Source organism: Brassica napus, chromosome A8 (genome assembly GCF_020379485.1).
Source record: "Brassica napus cultivar Da-Ae chromosome A8, Da-Ae, whole genome shotgun sequence".
NCBI classification, from domain to species: domain Eukaryota; kingdom Viridiplantae; phylum Streptophyta; class Magnoliopsida; order Brassicales; family Brassicaceae; genus Brassica; species Brassica napus.
Genome location: NC_063441.1, coordinates 15,958,885 through 15,982,978, shown reverse-complemented (window position 1 = coordinate 15,982,978; position 24,094 = coordinate 15,958,885). Strand labels below are relative to the sequence as shown.

Here is a 24,094-nt window from a genome sequence, read left to right as displayed (position 1 = left end):
TATAATTACATTTTTATGTTTTGCAGTTTTGATTTAACCGACAGAATTGTCCGACAATTCCACTATCATATGAGAATGCACGTCTGACTGCATCGTTCTGAGCCGTCCTATGAGATCCATGTTCGATGATATGTTCCTGCACCATGCTGAAGACCTCTTGTAACCTTTTTTCTCCATGATCTGCATAATTTGCGTTTTCTGGGATTTGAACCCGAGACCTTCTGATGTAGAAGCATTAATAAATCTTTAGTTAAACTACTGGAGTAAGGGAGCTTCCACTAGTATATCGTACTCATTCCATTCTAAAAAGATACATGTTTTAGAATTTGTTTTTTGCTAAAACATAATTATGATTACTAAAATTCTATTAGTTTAAAGTTATGTTGAATAGTTAGTTATAAAAATAATGTATTGATAATCAAAATTTTGTATGTTTATTAATATGTATAAATTTTATAAATATACTTCTTTTTGAAACATAAGAGTATTAATTAAAGAATAAAACACGCTCAAAGTATATCAAAACTTTCAAAGTCCCAATAGAGTTTTGCGGTTTAACGAATTTTCCACCTACATGCATTTATCCTTGTTGACAAATATACATCTTTATCAGAGACAGTTTTCTTCATCATGATGCTTTCTATGCATTGAGATTTTATGTAGAAAAGACAAAACTAACTATTGGTTATTGTTCCTCTTCTTCTCTGTTTGGCTGATCATTGTCTGTTGATAGGAACTGCGGAAACTTGTTCGGAAAGTACAGTTGGTTCATGAGCAAGAGAAAAAGGCATTGATGAAAGTGAGCAGAGTGAATTGTTCTTATGAATAAACATGTCTTGATCAATGCATTATCTATTAAACCGAATAACCAAAGGATTCGCTTTTATCTCTAGAATCCAAGTTGTGCTGCTTTTACATAATCCATCAAAAACCAAATTAGTAAAAACCAATCTTTGAAATAACGAGTAGAATAATGATGTTCTGCTTTTAACTTGAGGGAAGAAAAAAAAAACATCAAAAGTGAAATCTTCTACAGTTCGTCCTTGGTTGGTGTCTCTTTCTCAACGGGTTCGGCTTCAATGTTCAGACCACCATCTGATTTCGTCTCAGTAGCCTCCTCACTGGTCTCTGTTTCATCTGCCTCGACTTCCTCTTCGGCCACTGCATCAGGGCTGATCTTCAGGCTGCTCTTGACGGAGTTGTAAATACGCCCCGCAAAGTCTTTTGGGTCGTTGAGTATGAATCCACTCTCGATCAAAGCAGTCTGGTACATGAGCTGTGCTGTTTCTTTCACACTCTTATCCTGATAGAATTTTTGTCTCAGTCAAACTGATTTAAACCAATAGACAGAAAAGAGTTTTGATGAGTCTAATGTTTGTATACCTCTGGGTGGCTTGCAACTCTATCCTTGAGTTCTTTGATGATAGGGTGACGCGGGTTGATCTCGAGGACTCTCTTTCCACGCATGTAAGCTTGCTTCTTAGCATCTGAGAGAGTTTGTGACTGCATGATCCTCTCCATGTTTGCACTCCATCCAAACTTGGACGTTACGACTATGCATGGAGTGTCAGCCAACCGGTTGCTGATTTTCACATCGTCGACGTTCTCACCAGCGAGACTCTCTTTCCACCACTTGGTTAGCTCCTTGAATGCTTCTTTCAGCTCCTTGACTTTTGAGTCTTTCCCAACCTTGAGTCCTTCTTTTGACACGTTCTGAAACTTCTTGTCCTCGTAATCCATCAGGTATTGCATCAAGTATTCATCAACGGGGTCTGTGAAGAATATGACCTGCGAACAAATGTATTGGAACGTGTGATGCAAGTTTCCTATCTAATAAAAGAAGAATTGTTTGTGTTCCATGCAAACCTCATAGCCCTTTTTGATGAGCCTCTCCAGGAATGGAGATTTCTCCAGCTGTTGCTTGCTGCTTCCTATAATGTAGAACACGTCCTTTTGCCCCTTTTTCATTCTCTTGATGTACTGATCCAGAGAAGTCAATTTTCCATCCGACTTTGTTCTGGAATAACAAAGTGTTAATCTTTAGCTAATAAGCAGACAGATGAGTATTAAAAAGGTAAAGACACAACTTACGTCTCAAAGCGAAGAAGTTTTGCGAGGCGGTTCCTGTTAGAAGCATCCTCAATGATGCCGAGCTTAATCGACTTGCCAAAATCCTTCCAGAACTTGGTGTATTGACCCTTCTTCTCATCATTCTCACCAGACTTCTCCATGTCTGTATGCCAACAAGTTTAGAACAAAATTTGTTCGATATTATGAAGCTTGGTATATGGAATACCTTTTTTGTCATCATCATGGACCTCATCAGGGTCTTCTTCAGCAAGCTTGCGGATCATATCAAGCGCCTTTCGGATAAGCTTCTTCTTTATTGTCTTTAAGCTGCTGTGTTGTTGAAGCATTTCTCTTGATACGTTTAGAGGCAATGTGTCAGAGTCAACAAGACCCTGCATTAGTAGTAAACTCACATTATGGATTCAGAATTTGAATTTGTATTGAAGGTAAACCTTAGTCTGTTTTGCAAGTTAGGTACCTTCAAGAAACTCAAATATTTAGGTAGAAGCTCATCAAACTCATCCGAGATGAAAACCCTCCTGACAAAGAGCTTCAAGTTCGCCTTGTTGCTGTTGTAGTACCTCTCGTACTGATCATGAGCAGCTTTTGGAGGAACATACAACACAGCCTTGAACTCAACATCACCTTCAGCATTGAAGTGACTCCAAGCCGTTGGCTTCTCCTCAGAAAAATCCTGTATAGCGACTAGGGTCAGGAAAAATCCACACGAGGACCATACCACCTATAGTGTGCAATTTGTTCACGTCACCTTTGCGAGAGAGTGGTAGAATTTAGTGTACTCTTCCTCCGTCACTTCCTTTGGACTTCTCAGCCATATAGCCTTAACATCATTCAAAAGCTCCCATTCATGAACTGTTTCTTTCACCTTCTTTGTTTTCTGCTTTTTCTCACTGCCTTCTTCCTCTTCGGCATCTTCTTCCTTCTCTTCCTCGGTAGAGGTGGTTTCTGAAACGACGTACCGTTACTAAAGACACTAAAGCAGAAAATTATAATCGCAATGGTTCATTATAACTCACCACTTTCCTCTTCAGCTGATTCATCTTCCTCAACTGGGACCTCAGTTTCAACCTCTTTGCTAGCCCATAGGTGGATAGGGAAGTTAATGAATTCAGAATATCTCTTCACCAAATCCTATAGTAGACAGCCATAATCATAAGCAACCATCATTGATACAATAAACAGAGATTTTTACTTCCACACTTATCAATTTTTATTAGTCACCTTGAGTTTACTCTCCTCTAGGTACTCCCCAGCTTCATCTCTAAGATGTAATCTAATCTCAGTTCCACGTCCAAGAGGCTCGTTCCATGTATCCTCGGAAACAGCAAATTTACCGTCGGCCTTTGACTCCCATACATGCCTGATTATGGAAAAGAAGTTATCAGAAAAGATTTCCAAACACGCAAACAAGTATATTTCAAACTCTTTCCGTAATCAACTTACTGGATGTCATCATTGTGCTTGCTTATGACTTCAATGTAGTCAGCCACAAGATACGCAGAGTAGAATCCAACTCCAAATTGTCCAATAAGGTTCAAATCCCCGCTCGATTGCATTTTCTCAACGAAAGCTGTGAAAGGCAAGACCCTTGAATACATGTACTTTTCTCGATCCAGGCTGTTGTAAAATACAAGGTATCAGCACGTACCTGACGTTCCAGATTTGGCTATGGTACCAAGGTTCTTGATCAGATCTTCCTTACTCATTCCAATTCCCCGGTCCCGAATAGAAAGTATTTTCTTGGCTTTGTCTAGCTTAATCTGCAGATCATTACATTATTATAGAACTTAAAGACCTCTCAAACCCCAAAGTACTACTAACCTGAATCTCAAGCTTAGCAGTGTCACCTTCACCCAAAACGTCTTTGTCTGTGAGTGCAAGGAACCTAATCTTATCCAAAGCCTGAAGATTTACAAACACACACACAGACACTTATAACCTCCCAATTCAAACTAGCTCTAAAAAAAAACAATAACAAGCTTACATCAGAGGCATTGGAGATCAACTCTCTCAAGAAAATGTCCTTGTTACTGTAGAGAGAGTTGATGATAATGTCCATAAGCCTTGAAACCTCGGCTTGGAACTCAAACTTCTCCGCGCTACTGCGAAGTGACTTCTTCGAGATCGATTCAGACTCTCTGTTCAAATAAACAAACACGAATATCAGGCTTGAGAGATTTATGAAATCAAAATCGAACGTATGAGACTGACCTATGAACGACATCTGAATCAGTCGATAAACCGCCGTGACCGCCGAGCTTCTCCTCCACCTTCGGTGGATCTGTAACCTCGTCGAAACTCTCTTCTGCATTCGCGTGTAGCTTTCTTCCTATGATAGAAACATCGCCATTATACACTTACGTAACCAAATCAAATAATATACACAACGGCTGACAAGAAAAAAAAGCTGACAAAAAAAAAGTAATATACACAACGAAGAGATGTTGAGAACAAGTATGCGTTGGATCGTACCTTGCTCGGGAAGAAGAAAGAGAAGAGAGAAAAAGAACATGACGGAGACAATCTTCTTCTTCCTCATTGTTAAGATCGTATAGCGTTCGATACCTCTCAGACTCGGTCACTCACTCACGCACTGATGATGGTGCAGCTCGAAGAAGGAAGAAGATCCGTAAAATACGTAATGATTCAGTGACGTGTGAACACTGTAATTGCGTACACTTCGGTTCCTGTTATTTGTTAACGTGGCAGATCCAACGGTTTATGGGCGTTTTGCATTGGAAAAGATTTTGAACTTGACGTGGATGGACGACCGGACGGCTACCTTTGTTCGTGTTACACGTGACAAGCTACTATTGGATGTTGGGGTTTAATGACGTCGGGCTTCCAAGGCAAAAATAAATTTCTGGATGATTCTTCTTCTACTTCTCCACGGTTATGTTTGGCTGCTTTCATATTCTGGGATATTCTTATCATTTCTGAATATAAGAAAAGTTGGTCCTTCCGACAGCTCAGCTCTGTTTCCAGGAATCACCATTCCTAATTAAAGTATAGCTTAAAGGTGAAACTGAGATCCAAGTTGCATGCGGTTCGAAAGTCATAATGCCTATACCCACTTTTGAACAGATATTCGCTGCTTTTCTTTTATTCAGAAACGAGAGAAACAAAACTAAAAGGAACACAAAGCAACATCCTGAGTTGATCGAGATTTGTGTATTTTGCATGAATGTTTGGTTACTCATAGTTTCTTATTGTCCGAATCCTTTGTAGTTTGTAAGTTGAAGCTTCGCCATGATTGCCAATGATTTTACCAAAAAAAAAAAAATGATTGCCAATGATTTTACAGTAGCACAATCCAAAGCCAGACTGTAGTTCTTCAATAATAGAAGGTGGTTAGAGAATCTTTATTCTAATTAAATTACAACAATAATAAATATGATCCGATTTTATTACAATATTAGCTGACCAACTTTAGTCGGCAAGTACACGTTTAAACTTTTATAATATAAATACTTTTTATTTACAAAATAAAAGGCTAAAAGACAAACCCCACACGGTTCTGTCGAGTCTACAACACCATCCCTCACCTTCTTGTCTTTCTTACTTCTCTTATCACCGATCTGATCGAGAAATGAGTTGGTGGTGGGCAGGCGCCATCGGAGCTGCCAAGGTAAAAATTCATCTTCTCCTCCTTACATAGTCACTAATCTAACAAAAGATCTCATCTTTTTACAGAAAAAGTTCGACGAAGATGAGCCAACGCAAACCTACGAGAGCGTCGCGCTCATCATCGGCGTCACGGGCATCGTCGGAAACAGCCTAGCGGAGATTCTTCCTCTCTCCGACACACCCGGCGGTCCGTGGAAAGTCTACGGCGTCGCTCGCCGTCCTCGTCCCACCTGGAACGCCGATCATCCCATCGATTACATCCAGTGCGATGTCTCCGACGAAGAAGACGCGAGATCCAAGCTTTCGCCTTTAAAAGACGTCACGCACGTGTTCTACGTCACGTGGACCAACCGCTCCTCGGAGGTGGACAACTGTAAGGTCAACGGCTCTATGCTCCGTAACGTCCTCCGCGCGGTTGTCCCAAACGCGCCGAATCTCCGGCACGTTTGTCTCCAGACCGGGACGAAGCACTACCTCGGCCCTTTCGATAGTGTTGGCAAAGATGTTGATCGTCACGAGGCGCCTTTCACGGAGGAGATGCCGAGGTTGAAGATCGAGAACTTTTACTACACTCTTGAGGACGTTCTGTCTGAAGAGATTAAGACGAAAGAGAGTGTGACTTGGTCTGTGCATAGACCAAACACTATCTTTGGTTTCTCTCCGTATAGCTTGATGAACATTGTGGGGACTCTCTGCGTCTACGCAGCCATCTGCAAGCACGAAGGGTCTAAGTTAGTTTTCCCGGGGAGCAAGGAGGCGTGGGAAGGTTTCACGACGGCGTCAGACGCTGATCTGGTCGCTGAGCAGCAGATTTGGGCTGCGGTTGATCCTTACGCCAAGAACGAGGCGTTTAACTGCAGCAACGCTGATGTTTTCAAGTGGAAGCATCTGTGGAAGATTCTTGCTGAGCAGTTTGGGATTGAGGAGTATGGGTTCGAGGAAGGGAAGAACGTGGGGTTGGTGGAGATGATGAAAGGGAAAGAGAGTGTGTGGGAGGAGATGGTGAAGGAGAATCAGTTGCAGGAGAAGAAGCTTGATGAGGTTGGTGTGTGGTGGTTTGCTGATGTTGTGCTTGGTGTTGACGGGATGATTGATAGTATGAACAAGAGCAAAGAGTATGGCTTTCTTGGTTTCAGGAACTCTAACAACTCTTTCATCTCTTGGATTGATAAGTACAAGGCTTTCAAGATTGTGCCTTGATTCATCTTCTACATAGCATACACTTGGATGTTTATTTCTCTTGTTTCTTCTTTGTTTCATGTCTATGTTTCTCCCAAAATCTCAGTTCTGTGTTGTCTGTTTTTGAATATTCCTTTTCTAGTCTTGTAAACCCTTTGTCACTCTTTTGAAATTCTACTATTTTGGAACAGTTTTCGCGTCATAACCATTACAAGTTGTAATAAAAATATATTGGACAATCCTGCAAGAGCGTTAAGGTTAGGAACACCAGATTATGTCTTCAAAATAGTGTATTGCTCGCTATGGTTCCACTAGTGGTGTCTATTAGCCGCATTGTGAAATTGTTAGCTGCTTCCAAATCATAACGAGGGAAGCTGGTCAGAGAGAGTACACAACACTGGCTGTGTGATAAGCGTTCACTTGGAATGATCTCAAATCTCTCTTTCAACTTGAAAGTAAGAGAACTTGCTTATTTTTGGTTTAACTGCAACCCGGTTTAGCCATTAGCTTGCTGTTACTATGAGGATATAAATTCCTTTGCTTGGTTCACATGTCTTAGCATTATCTACACACATAAATCAACCAATATTTCCACACACACACACACTGCTGCAACTCCTCTAGACCAAAAAGACCAAATGAAAAGCTTAAGCCATTGGTTGAGGATAATGTTATCATGTAGGACACTAGACAACCCAAGTTGCACCAAACAATACCAAAAGGCTAAGACCAAATGAAAAGCTTAAATCCCTTCTCCATTTGCATTAAAAGAATTCTTTTTCCTGAGATGGCCTTTAATAAACAGGCCTTAATTTATAATTTGCTTCCAGCCTTCAAATTTTCAGGACCGGTACTGTACCCACCAAGTATTTTCGTTTATAGATAGCACCAGCTCTAAGACAAGGGAATATGTAATCTTTGGCGAACTCTTCTGTGAGATCCTTAACAACCAACTGAGAAGCACCACTAGCCTTAGCCTTTTGTTCCAAACCGTCCAACTCTTCTATGCCCTTCATATCAAAGCAGTTAGTGGGTTGAGAAAACATAAGTCGAATGCTACGCAAAACTTCATCTCTCAACTATAATAGTCATCATTTAGCACTTATGCAGTGTAGTACCTGACCAACATCTGCGGTGAAACATACAACTTCACAACCACTGTTCTCCCTGCCAAATAAACACTTCCATGTATAAGACTAGCAAACGGATTAAACTTCCATGATACAAATAGCATTAAAGCTATATAAACCTATTGTTTCAAAACCAGAGGATGACTATTCTTGCTATCAGAAATGAACTAAACATACTTAAGCCATGTCACGATGACAGAAGTGTCTAAGCCTCCACTGTAAGCTAGAACGACTTTTTTCAGTTTTCCATGAAGCCTGACCGGCATCCTTTGAATGAGAAGTTTTACCATCACCGGAGAGGACAGCTCGAATAGCTGTGCATTATTGAAGATCACAAAGTAGTTAACAACATTCATGAAGCTTAATCAAACACATAGAAATTTCATCACACAGGAATAAAGAACATGTCTTTAAGTAAATGGGCAGATTGACTGTAACACTAACTTCTCATTGACTCTTGTAGGTCGATGATAGTGTTACAAAAAAGACTAATACGGACTTTTGAGATCATGATTTTTTATTGTATGTGATGGCAATTAATTGATAACAGGTGCTATAATGACTTGGTTTAGCTAAGCCATTGTCCATCCTTTTTTGGTACATATAAATTGTAAAATCATTATAGCTAAACATACAAAACCGGTAAGAAAATTCAGCTGATACAAAGTCTATTTTCATGCTACATAATTACGTAAATTGCAGAGTCAATTACATGTGTCATATTTTGATAACTAGATCAAACAAAAGCTGAAGAAGCTAAACCTTTGTCCATTTTCTTTTCCTTATCCAGATATATTTTCAAATAGCTAACGCTAACAAAACTAAAAACCGGTTTATTATGAGTTTTCTAAATTGCAATAAACCATGTAGTAGTATTATATTGAGTCTATACGTTTGAATTTTATTAATGATTTACTAGAACGAGTTCATCCTAATATTATATAAGAACCAAATAGGATTTTGAACCTAAAAGCAAATATTAACTGTTGATCAAAAAGAAAAAGCAAATATATATACCTAAATAGTACAATATTAAATGAAATCTTTTACTTTCTCACAAATTTTAATAATTAAACAATTTTGAAGATAATTTTTAATTTTAGTGCAATCTATCGTATACTAAAAGGCACATACATTGAATTTCTAGGCTGTCACGTCACCAAAAATAATCAACCAATCACAATTACAGAAAAGCCCAATGCTTTCAAAGAAAGAGAGAGCCCACACATCTAATTCATGCTCTGAAAGCATTGAGCTTCTCTGTGATTGTGTGTTGCAGAGAGATAGTTCCTGCTCAGAGTGGTGAGACTGCAGAAGAAAGCAGTGATGTTGAGAGAAGAGCAGCAGCAGCTGTGGCTTCAACTTTGGAATCTGAGGAACCAGACAATGGAGGAGGTTACATTGCTCGTAGCCTCATAAAGAGTTCGAGCATCAGTGGTTCTAAATGCATTGGTGTCCAATCTAAAACCGACAAAGAGGTTAGTTGGTAAAAAAAAACAGAGGATCTTGAAAGGAACATGAAGATGGAGTTTACTTACTTTTGTTTATGTTCTGTGTGTTGCAAGACACCATAGCTGAGGAAGGAGATGGTGAATCAGTGGTGGAGCTTACTGAAAGAGTTGCTTCTCTTTGTAATTATTAAAATGTTTTTTTTTTTTGGCGTTTGATGAAAGTTTTCTGGTGAAAACACTCACCGTGTTACTGGTCACGGCCGTTAATGCAAAGACTCTCGGAGGTATGTTAAAAGTCTTACAATTTCACTCGTTTTAACCTACAAAACAACTAATCTACATAAGATTCATTAAATTTACTTGAAAACAACAAGAAAAACAAAGAAAGCGTTCTAAAACTCTTAAAAATTGGAAGAGCCGTCGAGTTTTTGTTGCAGAAAATCCAGAAAACCTAATGAGGAAGATGCTAAGTAAATGACAATTTATCCCTCATTTAAGTTATTGATAAGAAAACAGAAAAAATGCCATTACTCTTGCTCGAAGTCGGGTTGCTAGGTAGTTAAAACGTCCCATAACCGCTACACCAAGTGAACTTCTTTGAACTTTTCACCAATTCACCATATATAACCGAAAATAAATCAACGATTAATCCCTGCAAAATCTCCGATTTTTTTCATTCAGAGTTAGGCCCGGCCCGAATATACAAGGAACGCCTAGCGAATTTCCGAAGGGGGGTTGTTCCTGCTTAAACACTTGAATCACCTTTCCCTTGCAGCTGTCACTGGTGCCAAATGGTACAAAAAAAGAGAAGGGGGTGGGCTTTACGAATCCAGCGGCCCATCCATCTTCATTCTCCTTCTAGAAAGTTCATCTGGGTCCCACTTTTTTTCCTCACTAGTCTCCACCTTCCTCTTATCTTCTTCTTTCTTCTTCTGCTTCTCCTATATCTCCTCCTTCCTTCCTTAGGGTTTTCTCCATTTCCTTTCCTCTCTTACTTCCTTCATTTCTACTAGTCTCGGAAAATGGCTTCATCCGCCGCCCAGATTCACGTCCTCGGCGGAATCGGATTCGCCACCACATCCTCCAAGAGAAACCTCAACAGTAAAACCACTTCAATCCCCAGAAGCGCCTTCTTCGGCACAAGAACCGGTCCCTTCTCCACCCCTAACTCCGCCTTCCTCAGAATAAACACTAGAAACTCCCCCGGCGCCTCCAGATACGCGGCAGGTCCGGTGCGTGTAGTTAACGAGAAAGTCGTCGGAATCGATTTGGGAACAACTAACTCCGCCGTAGCCGCCATGGAAGGAGGCAAGCCGACGATTGTCACCAACGCCGAAGGCCAGAGGACGACTCCCTCAGTCGTGGCCTACACCAAGAGCGGTGACCGCCTCGTCGGGCAGATCGCGAAGAGGCAGGCGGTGGTTAACCCCGAGAACACGTTCTTCTCTGTGAAGAGGTTTATCGGGAGGAGGATGAACGAGGTTGATGAGGAGGCGAAGCAGGTTTCGTATAGAGTTGTGAAGGATGAGAATGGGAATGTTAAGCTTGAGTGTCCTGCTATTGGTAAACAGTTTGCTGCTGAGGAGATTTCAGCTCAGGTTTATTTTCGAGTGTCTCTGGTTGTACTGGAGGGTTTCTCTCTTTTTTTTTTTTTTAAAGTGGGGTTTTGGTGTGTTTAGGTTTTGAGGAAGCTTGTGGATGATGCGTCGAGGTTCTTGAACGAGAAGGTTACCAAGGCTGTTGTTACTGTGCCTGCTTACTTTAATGATTCGCAGAGGACGGCTACGAAGGATGCTGGTCGTATTGCTGGGTTGGAGGTTCTTCGTATTATTAATGAGCCTACTGCTGCTTCGTTGGCTTATGGGTTTGAGAGGAAAAGTAATGAGACGATTCTAGTCTTTGATCTTGGTGGTGGTACCTTTGATGTTTCAGGTACTTGGCATAATATTATCTTTTGGTTTCTACTTTTTCTATATATTGGCACCTTATAATATGTATTTTTTGTTATGTTTCGTACTATGCAGTGCTTGAGGTTGGTGATGGAGTGTTTGAAGTGCTTTCCACTTCTGGTGACACTCATTTGGGTGGTGATGACTTTGACAAGGTGAATTGAATGTTTATTCAAAGCGCTTTGAATCTGTCTACTCTTTCTTTTGTGATTTGCTTGATAGATTTAAGTTTTGACATGCAGAGAGTTGTTGATTGGCTTGCTTCAAATTTCAAGAAAGATGAAGGCATTGATCTTCTGAAAGATAAGCAAGCACTTCAGAGGCTGACAGAAGCAGCAGAAAAGGCTAAAATCGAGCTTTCCTCGCTGACTCAGACAAATATGAGGTAGGGTTATTTTTTCTCGCCCAATATTTTTTTGCTTATGTACACTTTCACAAGCATGTGGTTTCTGATTGGTATGAATTCTATGCCCAGTCTGCCATTTATCACAGCCACAGCTGATGGGCCTAAACACATAGAAACAACCCTAACACGTGCCAAGTTTGAAGAATTGTGTTCAGATTTACTTGACAGGTAACGACCACCATCGTTTGTCTTCTCCATCTTTGTAACAGTTCTTATGGCAAGTAGTCATGGAGGCTCCTGTTGATAATTCCTAATCCATGTGTCTATCTCGTAGGTGTAAGACTCCTGTTGAGAATTCCCTGAGGGATGCAAAGCTAAGCTTCAAAGATATTGACGAAGTGATCCTTGTTGGTGGATCAACACGTATTCCTGCTGTTCAAGAAGTCGTGAGGAAGTTGACTGGGAAAGAACCTAATGTCACAGTAAACCCTGATGAGGTTGTAGCTCTAGGTGCTGCGGTCCAGGTTTGTTCCCGTTAACAAAAAAAACATGGTTTGATCATTTTTCTGGCAAATAAGTTATGTTTCGCTGCAGTAAGTTCTTATCTAGCGCCTTTCTTTTTTGATTTCAGGCTGGCGTTTTGGCTGGAGATGTGAGTGACATTGTTCTTCTTGACGTGACACCGCTTTCGATTGGTTTGGAAACTCTTGGAGGTGTCATGACTAAGATTATTCCAAGGAACTCTACTCTGCCTACTTCTAAATCAGAAGTCTTTTCGACTGCTGCTGATGGACAGACAAGTGTTGAGATCAATGTGCTGCAGGGTGAGAGAGAGTTTGTCCGGGATAACAAATCTCTTGGCAGCTTCCGTCTGGATGGGATCCCACCGGCACCACGTGGAGTTCCACAAATTGAAGTCAAATTTGACATTGATGCAAACGGTATCCTCTCCGTCAGTGCTAGTGACAAAGGCACCGGAAAGAAACAAGACATTACCATTACTGGTGCCAGTACGTTGCCCAAGGATGAGGTGCGTACATTTTACAAACCCAACCACATTCTCAGTAATTTTGATGGTTATGGTAACAAAAGGTTGGTGTGAATGAACGTTACAGGTAGAGCAAATGGTCCAAGAAGCAGAAAGGTTTGCGAAGGATGACAAAGAGAAGAGGGATGCAATCGACACAAAGAACCAGGCGGATTCTGTTGTTTACCAGACAGAGAAGCAACTCAAAGAACTTGGTGAGAAAATTCCAGGTGAAGTGAAAGAGAAGGTGGAGGCCAAGCTACAAGAGTTGAAAGACAAGATTGGAAACGGATCAACACAAGAAATCAAGGACACAATGGCTGCTCTTAACCAAGAAGTGATGCAGATTGGTCAGTCTATGTACAACCAGCCTGGTGCTGGAGCTGGAGCTGGAGCTGGAGCTGGGGCAGGTTCTTCCCCTGGAGGAGAAGGTGATTCATCGTCAAGCAAAGGTGGTGATGATGTGATCGATGCTGACTTCACCGACAGCAACTGAGAAAATCCAATTTGGATGATTGAGATGATGATGTGATCGATATTGACACACCGCAAATAGAAAACGAACTTGGATGCAGGGGCGAAGCTATTTTATAAACTATGTGTGCACTTGCATCTACAATATTTTGAGATTTAGTGTATTTTATCATTTATTTGTTTTATGTGCAAGTCTGCACTTGATAAATTTAAAAAAGAAAAAAAACATTAAATCACTCACTGAGGAAAAAAAGAACAGTTTGCTTTGGAAAATAAATTAACCTGAATTGGGAGATTAGGCCGTATACAATATGCATATGTTCCAAATGTTGAGTTCCAAGAAACAGAGTGAACTTCACACAAAAAAAACGCTTTGTGACCACAATATTAAACACTCAGCATTTCTTTTAATAGGACCGGAAGAGACGGGCGATACCTTGCGATAGAGGCTAAGCTGTGATGGGCAGATGTGACGACCGTTTGCTACACCAACAGCAGCTCCTTCTCGATTAATAGCACAAGAAAATACTTTTGTTAGGGAAGAATAATAAAGAGAAGTTGTCTGTTGTCACCATCATCTTCACGAACAAGCTCCGGGAATTTTTCACTGTTATTCTCCAAATGCTTCTGTCTCAAGGTTGTTCCAGATTTCAATGCCTGAAGGTTCACAATCTCTTTGAAGCTGTCAATAATGTTTATCAGCATGAAGGGAAGGGACCTCCAAGAGTTGAAGCATCCCACATTCTTTTACTTCCCATTCTTCGGGCCTTTCTACAAGTGAATAGTCGAACTGGATCTCGAACTCAAAAACAAACTCGGTGGAAGTCAACTCATCTGTTTCAACTTCAACCTCGAATGTGTACAGATGCCCCGGAATAACTCGTCCTATACTTCTATAACAAGCCGTGAGAGCATTCCCTCTGGACATGATTGTTGAGATGAAGAGATCAAGCTATATGAAAGAAGGATATCAAAGGCACCAGACTTGAGAAGTTAGGCACCAAACTTGAGACTGTTGCTAAGGTACCAGACTTGAGAAGTTAGACACCAGACTTGAAACTGTTGCTACAGTACTCGGCCCAGAAAGGAAGAAGCCCATGACAGCCTTTCTCAAGCTCTTAAAACCCTTGTATCCTCTCTATATAAACTTTATAATCTCTTCATTAAGATTCAAGCAAGATAATAAAAAGTCTCTGGTCATCTTTGAATTCTCTCTCTAGCCTTTAATCTCATTTCCAAATCTCATTAATCTCCAATCTCTAATCTCTAATCTCTTTAATAATCCTCTCAAATCTCTTTCTAATCTCATTTATTATTCAAGATGTCTAGAAATCTTATGGTATCAGAGCCTGGGTGAATGTTCTTGAGTTCTTGAGTGTTCTTGAGAATATCCAAGGCTAGATCTTTGAAAATCTCAAGAAAGTTTCTGTTGGTGTTTTTACTGAAGAACTAGCCTAAAGCTGGTTTCTTTGGTGGTTTGGAGAGCTCAGATCCGTGTTCAAGCTTAAAGGTCAAGTCTTTGAAGTGTATTGGTGCTTTTGTGTACAAACTGAGAGGTCTTTGAGGTGTTCTTAAGGATCTACGTGAAAAAGTTCAAGTCTTTTCAAGCTAGTGGGTTACTAGAGTCAAGATTGAAGCTTTTTGAAAGATGGAAGATAGTGGTGGAGTCTACATGAAGATTGCTACCAAGTTCAAGGGAAACAACTACCTTGTGTGGTCTAGGATGGCCAGGAATGCTATTGGAGGCAAGGGATTGCTCAAACATCTCACATCCAGTGTGATTCCAAAGCAAGAGATCAAAGAAAAGGAGGAAGAAGAGAACGAAAGTGAGACTGCCTATGATAAATGGCAACAAGCTGATTGTATGGTGATTAATGCTCTTCTTGCCTCCTTGGATCAGAACTTGATGGATGCTTATAGCTACTGTGATACAGCTAAAGAACTTTGGGATACATTGAAGCAAATCTATGGAAACACCTCAAATCTCAACAGGGTCTTTGAGGTGAAGCAAGCTCTCAATAGTCTAGTACAAGAAGATATGGACTTTGAGAAGCATTTGGGCAAGTACAGAGCACTGTGGTCTGAACTAGAGATGTTGAGGCCAAATACCATTGATCCAATGGAGCTTAACAAGAGAAGGGAGCAGGATAAAGTCTTTGGACTGCTTCTCACTTTGAATCCAGCATATGGAGGGTTCATTCAGCACATGTTGAGAGATGAGACTCTACCTAACCTAGAAGAGGTGTGTGCTAGGATCCAAAAGGAATATGGGAACATGGAGCTATTTAACAAGAAGGGAAAGGAGCTAGCTTTGGCAAATCAAGCAGCGCAAGCTCAAGGAGATCAGGGAGAACTTGCACAAGCTAACAAGGCCATCCATGGCAAGTATGTGAAGTTTGGTGGGAGTTGTGATCACTGCAAGAAGCAAGGCCACAAGAAGAGCCAATGCTGGATCCTACATCCTCATTTGAAGCCAGCCAAGTTCAAAGAGGCCAAAGCTCACATGGTGGAGAGTAGTGGTGGTGGTGCAAGCAAGGAACAGGCTGGAGAGATGGATAATGGGAAGTCTTTGGTGGCTTATACTGGTGGTCCTAGTTCTAGAGGCAGCACTAGTGGTGATGAATACTTGAAGAGATCAGACTTGGATGTTCTCATCAAGCTCTTCAAGGAACATGGTAACACCCTTGCATACTCTCATGGAGCTTCTATGATTGCTAGAACTGATAGGTTACTAGAGGACTCATTTGACATGTATAATCATCTTAGAAAGGGTATCTTTGATAGGATTGATCATGCATATGATTCTGCCCATGCATATAAGCCCTCTAGTATACTAGCGCATCTAGCTAACTCCACATCTAGTTCATATAAGCCTCTCATTGTTGATTCTGGTGCATCTCATCACATGATAAGTGACACTAGATTGATTAACAACATTGAACCTGCTCATGGTAATGTGATGATAGCCAATGGTGCTAAAATTCCTATTAAAGGAATAGGAGAGCTCAAGCTATTTGATAAAGATTCCAAAGCGCTTTATATGCCTGATTTTACTTCTAATCTTCTTTCAGTTAAGAAGTGTGCTACTGATCTGAATTGTAATGTCATTTTCAGCCCTAACAGTGTAAAATTTCAGGATATTGAAAGCCATAAGGTGCTTGGAAGTGGAGTTACCAAGGGAGATCTTTATGTGCTAGAGAATTTGAGCTTCTCTGCTCCTAGTTCAAAATTTAGTTGTTCCTTTTCTTCTGCTTCTACTAGTCTAAGCAAGAATGCATTGTGGCATGCTAGACTAGGACACCCTCATAATAAAACTTTAAAACTGATGTTGCCAGGTGTTTCTTTTGAGAATAATGATTGTGAAGCTTGTATTTTAGGCAAGCATTGTAAAACTGTTTTTCCAAACTCTTCTACTATTTATGAAAATTGCTTTGATCTTGTTCACTCGGATGTTTGGACAGCTCCCTGCTTATCTAGGGAAAATCAGAAGTATTATGTCACTTTCATTGATGAAAAATCCAAATACACCTGGTTAACTTTAATTCCAACCAAAGATAGGGTGCTTGATGCATTTAGAAACTTTCAAACTTATGTGATTAACCAATATCATGCCAAGATTAAAGTTTTCAGGTCTGATAATGGAGGAGAGTACATAAGCAATGCATTCAAGCAACACCTATCTGGCAGTGGGATTCTTCACCAAACTAGCTGTCCATACACTCCTCAACAAAACGGTGTGGCTGAGAGGAAGAACAGACATTTGATGGAGGTCGCTAGGTCCTTGATGTTTCAAGCCAATGTCCCAAAGAGATTCTGGAGTGATGCTGTCGTTACTGCTTGCTACTTGATCAACAGGACACCTACTCTTGTGCTACAAGGGAAGTCGCCATTTGAGGTGCTCAACAAGTACAAGCCAGTTCTCTCACATCTCAAGGTCTTTGGGTGCTTATGCTATGTAATGGTTCCTGGTGAGTTGAGAAATAAGCTAGAAGCAAGGAGCTCCAAGGCTATGTTTATTGGATACTCTACCAGCCAGAAAGGGTACAAGTGCTATGATGAAGACACTAGGAGAGTGATGATCTCTAGAGAAGTGAAGTTTGTGGAGGAAAGAGGGTATTTTGAAGAGAAGAACCAAGAAGATCTGAAAGATTTGGCTTCAGATAGAGCAACAGTCTTGAGAACTATACTGGAGAATCTTGGTATCAATGTGAACCAAGGAGGTGGTAGTGCATCAAGGGATGCGCCTACTACAACAACAAATGGAGGTCACGAAAGTGCACCAGTGAGTGCACCAGTTACTGATGGAGTTCATGTTCCTACTCTTGATCATGAGGGGGGGAATGAATCAGAGACTCTTAACCAAGGGATGGGAGAGAGTAGTTCAAGTGGTCAAGAGAGTTCTAGTTCTCATGATCAGAGTGGTGATCAAGGTGTGGAGCCTATGAATCATCAAGGAGAAGCTGAGGCTAGTGGTGATCAAGGTGTGGAGCCTGTGAATCATCAAGGAGGAGCTGAGGCTAGTGGAGATGATGCGCAAGAAGAGGACAATGTGGAAGAGCCAGAACCTGTACAAGGTCCCATGTTGAGGAGGAGCACACGGAATAGGAAGCCTTCCAAATGGGTAAACACGAGAGTGTACTACAATGCCCAGGCTGTGGAACATTCTTCTCAAGCTGTGTGTTCTTTTGCTCAATATCCAGAAGAGCATTGTGCATTTCAAGTGAGCTTGGATCAGAGTCATGTTCCAAGAAGCTATGAAGAGGCAATGCTGATACAAGAGTGGAGAGATTCAGTTAAGGCTGAAAGTGATGCTATGATCAAGAATGAGACATGGTATGAGAGTGCATTGCCAAAAGGGAAGAGAGCTGTTTCTAGTAGATGGATCTTCACCATCAAGTATCTTCCAAATGGAGAGATAGATAGGCGCAAGACAAGGCTTGTTGCAAGAGGTTTCACTCAAACATATGGAGAGGACTACATTGATACATTTGCTCCAGTTGCTAAGCTCCATACTATCAGGATTGTGCTCTCTTTGGCTGTGAATCTCGAGTGGGATCTTTGGCAAATGGATGTGAAGAATGCCTTTCTTCAAGGAGAGCTAGAAGATGAGGTTTACATGCATCCACCACCTGGTCTTGAGCATCTGGTGAAGAAAGGGAATGTATTGAGACTAAAGAAAGCTATCTATGGTCTCAAGCAATCTCCTAGAGCTTGGTACCACAAGCTGAGCACTACTTTGAATGGAAAAGGATTCCGCAAAAGTGAGCTTGATCATACTCTCTTCACTCTCACTTCTCCCTTGGGTATTGTTGTTCTCCTTGTGTATGTTGATGATATCATCATCACTGGTAGTGATAATGATGGTATCAAGGCTACCAAGGAGTTTCTCAAATCTGTTTTTGAGATTAAAGACTTGAGAGAGATGAAATACTTTCTTGGCATTGAGTTGTGTAGAGCCAAGGAAGGTTTGTTCATCTCTCAAATGAAGTATACACTTGATCTCTTGAAAGATGCAGGTGCTTATGGAGGAAAGACAGCCAAGATGCCCATGGAAGATGGGTACAAGGCGCCACGTGAGGGAGAGCTTGAAGATAGCAAGCCTTTTCATGATCCAAAGCTTTATAGAAAGCTAGTGGGAAAGCTCATCTACTTGACCATCACTAGACCTGATATTTGCTTTGCTGTGAATCAGGTGAGCCAGCATATGCAAGCTCCAAGGGAGCATCACTGGCACATGGTGGAGAGAGTGCTCTTGTACCTGAATGGAACACAAGATCTTGGAGTGTGGATGGGCTGCAACAGAAGCACTGAAGTGGTGGGCTACTGTGATGCAGATTGGGCAGGAGATAGGACTGATAGGAGATCAACTACTGGCTACTGCACATTCATTGGTGGTAACTTGGTTACTTGGAAGAGTAAGAAGCAGAAGGTGGTTTCATGTTCTAGTGCAGAAGCTGAGTATAGAGCCATGCTGAAGCTTACCAACGAGTTGGTGTGGATCAAAGGGATCCTGAAGCACTTGGAGATTGATCAAGCTACACCAATGACCATGCATTGTGACAACCAAGCAGCAATCCACATAGCCTCCAACTCAGTCTTCCATGAGAGAACCAAGCACATTGAAGTAGATTGCCACAAGGTGAGGCAAATGATTGGTCTTGGAGTGATTCTACCTTGCTACACCAAGAGTGAAGATCAGTTGGCTGATGTGTTCACTAAGGCTGCGCGGCAAAACACTATGGAGTCCATCCATATCAGGTTGGGACTCATAGATCTTGGCAAGAGAAACTAGTACCCCTTACCATGAGGTCTTTACTCTTTTTCCCTCATCAAAGTTTTGTCCCAATGGGTTTTTCTTTGGTGAGGTTTTTAATGAGGGAGATCTCATGGCTTCCAAGCTTGACTTGTTCCACATGGTCAAGCTTGAGGGGGAGTGTTGAGATGAAGAGATCAAGCTATATGAAAGAAGGATATCAAAGGCACCAGACTTGAGAAGTTAGGCACCAGACTTGAGACTGTTGCTACAGTACTCGGCCCAGAAAGGAAGAAGCCCATGACAGCCTTTCTCAAGCTCTTAAAACCCTTGTATCCTCTCTATATAAACTTTATAATCTCTTCATTAAGATTCAAGCAAGATAATAAAAAGTCTCTGGTCATCTTTGAATTCTCTCTCTAGCCTTTAATCTCATTTCCAAATCTCATTAATCTCCAATCTCTAATCTCTAATCTCTTTAATAATCCTCTCAAATCTCTTTCTAATCTCATTTATTATTCAAGATGTCTAGAAATCTTAATGATGCCACAACAAACCGATGCTTGTGACCAATGTGGAAAGTTATTTCCCTCCAAATCCGCACTTAAGATGCAAGCCTTAAATTTGGTTGATATGCCAAGAGACTTTTGAATCAACTTCACAGTTAAGGAACTCCCAGATGATCGGTAAGTGAAGCACTGAGGCACTTCTGTACCGGGAAAGACTGCATATCCATTGGTCGGCGTCAGGCTGATGAGATCTCTTGCTTCTTGATTTAGTTTGAAGCAGTTAACAAAGTTGAGACAAATATCTGGATTGTCAAAGGAGCAATCTAGTCTCTCCAGGGACTCACAATCTTCTGCATCTAAGAACAATAGCGAATCTGGAAGCGGAGGGAGTGATACCAGCTTCTTCATTCCGTTTAGTACAAGTGTACGTAGATGAGATATTCTCCAGATCCATGGATCAAGCTCTCGTATGATTGTGGAACTCTGATCAGGACAAATTTTAAACGAAGACTCGTCCGAGAGATTGATAGATTGAAAGTTATTGTCAGCCGGAAGAACCTCTGACTTTGAGCATTTCAACAATCTATCAAGGTTTCTCATAAAAAAAGGAAGCTCCACCATACTTGACCAATCATCACTGAGATTCAATTTATGAAAATTAATTGCATTCCCAATAGAGGAAGGGAGCTTTACCAAGCTTGAGCAACGGCTGAGATCCAATTTTTGAAGATTAATGGCACTCCCAATAGAGAAAGGTAGCTCCACCACACTTGAACAATGACTGAGATTCAGTTCTTCAAGATTAGTTGCATTCCCAATAGAGGAAGGGAGTTCCACCAGACTTGAACAATGACTGAGATTCAGTTCTTGAAGATTAGTTGCATTCCCAATAGAGAAAGGGAGCTCCACCAAACTTGAGCAATGACTGAGATTCAATTTCTGAAGATTAATTGCATTCCCAATAGAGGAAGGGAGTTCCACCAAGCTTAAACAATTACTAAGATCCAATTTCTGGAGATTTTTTGCATTCACAATAGAGGAAGGAATCTCCACTAAGCTTGAACAACCACTGAGATTAATGTGATTGGGTTCAGTGAATGTTTCAATGTTGTCAGGAAGCTTCATCAAACTTGAGCATCCACTGATATCAAGAGATGTGAGACTAGTGATTGTAGTAATAGATGTAGGAATCTCCACAAGACTTGAGCAGTGAATGAGAGAAATTTTTTTTATATTAACTGCATTTCCAATAGACGGAGGGATCTCCACCAAATTTGAGCAAAAACTAAGATGCAGACTTTGGAGATTAATTGCATTCCCAATAGAAGAAGGGAGTTTCACGAGACTTGAGCAATATGAGAGATCCAGGTCATATAGATTAGTGGCAGTTGAGAGATCTGGAAGCTCTTCCAATCTTCTTGAACGACTTAAATTCATCCACTTGAGATTATTGAGAGGCTGTAATGACAAAATACTCAAATATTAACACTCCTGATACTATTATTGTTAAACACATAAGAAAAATTGATTAGACAGCCAAAGTTATAGGCAGATATTTTCAAAAAATAAAATAGTACTTACTTTAGTTTCTTCCCACAATTTCTTAAGCTTGCTATTCATCATCTCTAGTTTGACTAGGAACTTTGGATTAAAATTTGAAGGAAAACATGTCATCTCGGAATTCAGCCAAATAAGTACTTTAAGTTTTTGGGATATGTGGTTAATACTTTGAGGATTAACGCCTTTGCCAAGGATTCTTAAGAATTGAAGATTATACAATCTTTCAAAGGCTCTTTCACTTGTACATTCTACGTCTTCATAAGTCTCAACATTTATTCCTATGACGCTGCTACTGTCCTGTAAAACGACCCAATGAAACATAAATAAAGATGGTTAGTTATTAGAGAAATCTCTAATTTGTAAAGCGCATTCAATGAAGATACCAAAGTCACAACTTACGGCTCTATCATCACTCAATACTTCACAAATCTCAATTGCATCATTCAAAAATTGTCGTTTTCCAGGCTCATTAACCGATTGTTCTCGCACAATTTTTCTTCCCAGTTGGACTAGCAACTTGGTCATCTCTATTGTTCCCCAATCCATATTTATAGATATAAGAGATTTTTCAGCTAAGACACCACGCCCATGTCTGACATCCGAAAAACATTTTGCAAGACAGTCTTCCACTATACCAACTTTTTCACAATTGAAAAAGCAGGCAATATGAAGAAATAAACGTTTATCTTCATCACATAAGGAATCATAACTAAACTTTAAAATGCTCGCAATTTCTCCATCTCGGTCAAGGTGAGTCCTTAACTTTGGTAGTGCCTCTGTCCACTCTTGCTCAAACGATCCCCGAAAATAGGATCCCATAACCTTTAGCCCCAACGGAAGTCTACCTACAAGACTCACAACTTCACAAGCAAGCTCCTTGAAACCATCCTTTGGGTATTTCTGATCAAAAGCATACATGCAGAACATTTGAAGAGCTTCATCATCTGATGGAAAATTCACCTTGTGAATATGGTTGGTCCCACTTGCTTTTAAAACCCTTTGATCTTGTGTTGTGATTATAATCCGAGTCCCTGGACCAAACCAATTAGTTTCTTTCGCAAAGGCTTCCACTTGGACTAACCGATCCACATCATCAAGAACGACAAGAACTTTCTTGTCTTTCAGTCTGTGTTTGGCAATTCCCAAATGTGAAAAATTATTGATATCTGTCACATTGGTTAGTTGAGACATAAAATGTTTTTGTAAATCCAACTTCACACTATAGTCATCAGAACAAGCTGTTGTTGCATACTTTCTTTTGATATTATCCATAAATACACTCAGTTGGAATTCTCGAGAGTATGTGTTGAATATATATCTAGCAATGGTGGTCTTACCGATCCCAGGCTGACCCAAGATCCCTATTTTTCTCACCTCTTCTGAATCTAGCTGTAAAAATGGTCCCATATTTACCATATGGGATTGCATCCCTACTAAGCCTTCAAGATCACTGCATGGTGCGGAAAGGTTCAACTTGTTGGAAACATCAGTGGCAATATGTTCAATCATCTCTGCTTCATTCTTCCTGAACAAGGATATGATCAACAGTTCAGTTATATATTCATGAAAAATTGCAAGTACTACTATTCGGGTATTCTCATACCTGTATGAATATTAAATGTAGATCAAAGAAAGAAAGTAACACGTGTTCGATCTACGTACTTTAACACATACATATTCTTAAAAGAATATGTTCTAAAGCTACAAATATATAGAAGTCATCGATGTGTTAGATAGATTAAAAGCTAGAGGACGAACCAGTTTGATGAATGGTAACCTGCGATTTGGGCCACTTCCGTCAAAGCATGTTGCCATCTTCGGATCTCCTCCTTTGTTTTTCCTTTACAAGTTTTCCCGAAGACCTTCCCAAAATCACCAGTCTGCTTCTTTACATCTGTTGGATCCACTTGGTAGAAAATGGACATCACTGTTTGACCAAACTCTTCTCTGCACTTGATGATCTCCATCAGCTCGTTCAAGCACCATGTCGACGACGCGTAGTTCTTGGAGAGCAAGACAATCGCAATCCTCGATCCTCTAATAGCTTCAGTGAGCTCAGGACCGATAGACTTACTCCTCTCTATATCGTTTTCAATGAATAGGTTGATTCCTTTGCTCCTGAACTCCTTGACAATGTGGCTGAGAAAGTTTTCGAGGACATCTACCCCGTGGAAGCTTGGGAAGACTTGGTGTTTCCAATTGGGAGGTAAAGACGAGGGAGGAGGCAAAACAGTTAGAGTAGAAGAAGCCAGTGTTTTGTCTTCTTGATGGGATCTTGATTTCATGCTGAAAAATATTGTACCCAATAGGGCGTAGAAGCATATTGCAGCAGCAAGAAGATTGGTAAGCCAAAAATAAGAATCCATACTAGTATGATGAACAGAGGATCGCAGGAGCTTTTAAGATAAGGACGAAGAATTAAAAAAACAAAGAGACTCTTTGTATATTAGTATATAGTACCAACAAGGAACTGTTGATCCCGTTGACTTAGAAATATA

The 24,094-nt window shown here is 40.6% G+C and overlaps 4 protein-coding genes and 2 long non-coding RNA genes across 6 annotated transcripts; 3 read left to right on the top strand and 3 right to left on the bottom strand.

Moving 5' to 3' along the window:
• Positions 1-840: 840 nt before the first annotated feature.
• LOC106361303 (endoplasmin homolog) lies at positions 841-4,889 on the bottom strand. The gene is made up of 15 exons (XM_013801032.3): positions 4,564-4,889; positions 4,303-4,420; positions 4,076-4,229; positions 3,913-3,993; positions 3,740-3,851; positions 3,535-3,661; positions 3,313-3,451; positions 3,108-3,222; positions 2,840-3,036; positions 2,549-2,764; positions 2,297-2,462; positions 2,092-2,233; positions 1,867-2,017; positions 1,384-1,788; positions 841-1,303 (listed from the first exon to the last, which is right to left on the bottom strand). Exons 1-15 carry the CDS (start codon positions 4,628-4,630, stop codon positions 1,031-1,033), a joined length of 2,463 nt encoding a protein of 820 aa, XP_013656486.2. The 5' UTR covers positions 4,631-4,889; the 3' UTR covers positions 841-1,030.
• A 623-nt stretch (positions 4,890-5,512) lies between these two features.
• Positions 5,513-7,087, top strand: LOC106361304 (3-oxo-Delta(4,5)-steroid 5-beta-reductase-like). Its single transcript, XM_048737780.1, has 2 exons — positions 5,513-5,719; positions 5,785-7,087. The coding sequence occupies exons 1-2, from the start codon at positions 5,681-5,683 to the stop codon at positions 6,916-6,918; spliced, it is 1,173 nt and encodes a 390-aa protein (XP_048593737.1). The 5' UTR covers positions 5,513-5,680; the 3' UTR covers positions 6,919-7,087.
• Positions 7,088-10,383: 3,296 nt separating this feature from the next.
• LOC106361308 (heat shock 70 kDa protein 6, chloroplastic-like) lies at positions 10,384-13,450 on the top strand. Its single transcript, XM_048737779.1, has 8 exons — positions 10,384-11,076; positions 11,158-11,410; positions 11,503-11,582; positions 11,670-11,812; positions 11,903-12,001; positions 12,108-12,297; positions 12,405-12,803; positions 12,889-13,450. The coding sequence occupies exons 1-8, from the start codon at positions 10,501-10,503 to the stop codon at positions 13,294-13,296; spliced, it is 2,148 nt and encodes a 715-aa protein (XP_048593736.1). The 5' UTR covers positions 10,384-10,500; the 3' UTR covers positions 13,297-13,450.
• A 119-nt stretch (positions 13,451-13,569) lies between these two features.
• LOC125577077 lies at positions 13,570-14,150 on the bottom strand. Its single transcript, XR_007315397.1, has 2 exons — positions 13,711-14,150; positions 13,570-13,627 (listed from the first exon to the last, which is right to left on the bottom strand). It is a non-coding gene; the product is annotated as an uncharacterized LOC125577077 (long non-coding RNA).
• Positions 14,151-14,201: 51 nt separating this feature from the next.
• LOC125577076 lies at positions 14,202-19,942 on the top strand. The gene is made up of 2 exons (XR_007315396.1): positions 14,202-14,297; positions 19,754-19,942. It is a non-coding gene; the product is annotated as an uncharacterized LOC125577076 (long non-coding RNA).
• A 66-nt stretch (positions 19,943-20,008) lies between these two features.
• Positions 20,009-24,031, bottom strand: LOC106361305 (disease resistance protein TAO1-like). Its single transcript, XM_048737778.1, has 4 exons — positions 23,355-24,031; positions 21,996-23,121; positions 21,618-21,893; positions 20,009-21,494 (listed from the first exon to the last, which is right to left on the bottom strand). Exons 1-4 carry the CDS (start codon positions 23,960-23,962, stop codon positions 20,043-20,045), a joined length of 3,462 nt encoding a protein of 1,153 aa, XP_048593735.1. The 5' UTR covers positions 23,963-24,031; the 3' UTR covers positions 20,009-20,042.
• Positions 24,032-24,094: the final 63 nt, after the last annotated feature.

Excerpts from the sequence above, each read along its gene's own strand:
- LOC106361303 (XM_013801032.3), bottom strand. The coding sequence starts at position 4,630 with ATGAGGAAGAAGAAGATTGTCTCCGTCATGTTCTTTTTCTCTCTTCTC. Across the intron at positions 3,994-4,075 it reads TGATCTCCAATGCCTCTGAT|GCTTTGGATAAGATTAGGTT; the intron begins GTAAGCTTGTTA and ends GTAAATCTTCAG. Across the intron at positions 3,223-3,312 it reads TAGAGGAGAGTAAACTCAAG|GATTTGGTGAAGAGATATTC; the intron begins GTGACTAATAAA and ends TGTCTACTATAG.
- LOC106361304 (XM_048737780.1), top strand. The coding sequence starts at position 5,681 with ATGAGTTGGTGGTGGGCAGGCGCCATCGGAGCTGCCAAG. Across the intron at positions 5,720-5,784 it reads GCGCCATCGGAGCTGCCAAG|AAAAAGTTCGACGAAGATGA; the intron begins GTAAAAATTCAT and ends ATCTTTTTACAG.
- LOC106361308 (XM_048737779.1), top strand. The coding sequence starts at position 10,501 with ATGGCTTCATCCGCCGCCCAGATTCACGTCCTCGGCGGAATCGGATTC. Across the intron at positions 11,077-11,157 it reads CTGAGGAGATTTCAGCTCAG|GTTTTGAGGAAGCTTGTGGA; the intron begins GTTTATTTTCGA and ends TGGTGTGTTTAG. Across the intron at positions 11,583-11,669 it reads GTGGTGATGACTTTGACAAG|AGAGTTGTTGATTGGCTTGC; the intron begins GTGAATTGAATG and ends TTTGACATGCAG.
- LOC106361305 (XM_048737778.1), bottom strand. The coding sequence starts at position 23,962 with ATGGATTCTTATTTTTGGCTTACCAATCTTCTTGCTGCTGCAATATGC. Across the intron at positions 23,122-23,354 it reads GGTTACCATTCATCAAACTG|GAAGAATGAAGCAGAGATGA; the intron begins GTTCGTCCTCTA and ends ATCCTTGTTCAG. Across the intron at positions 21,495-21,617 it reads AATTGTGGGAAGAAACTAAA|CCTCTCAATAATCTCAAGTG; the intron begins GTAAGTACTATT and ends TTGTCATTACAG.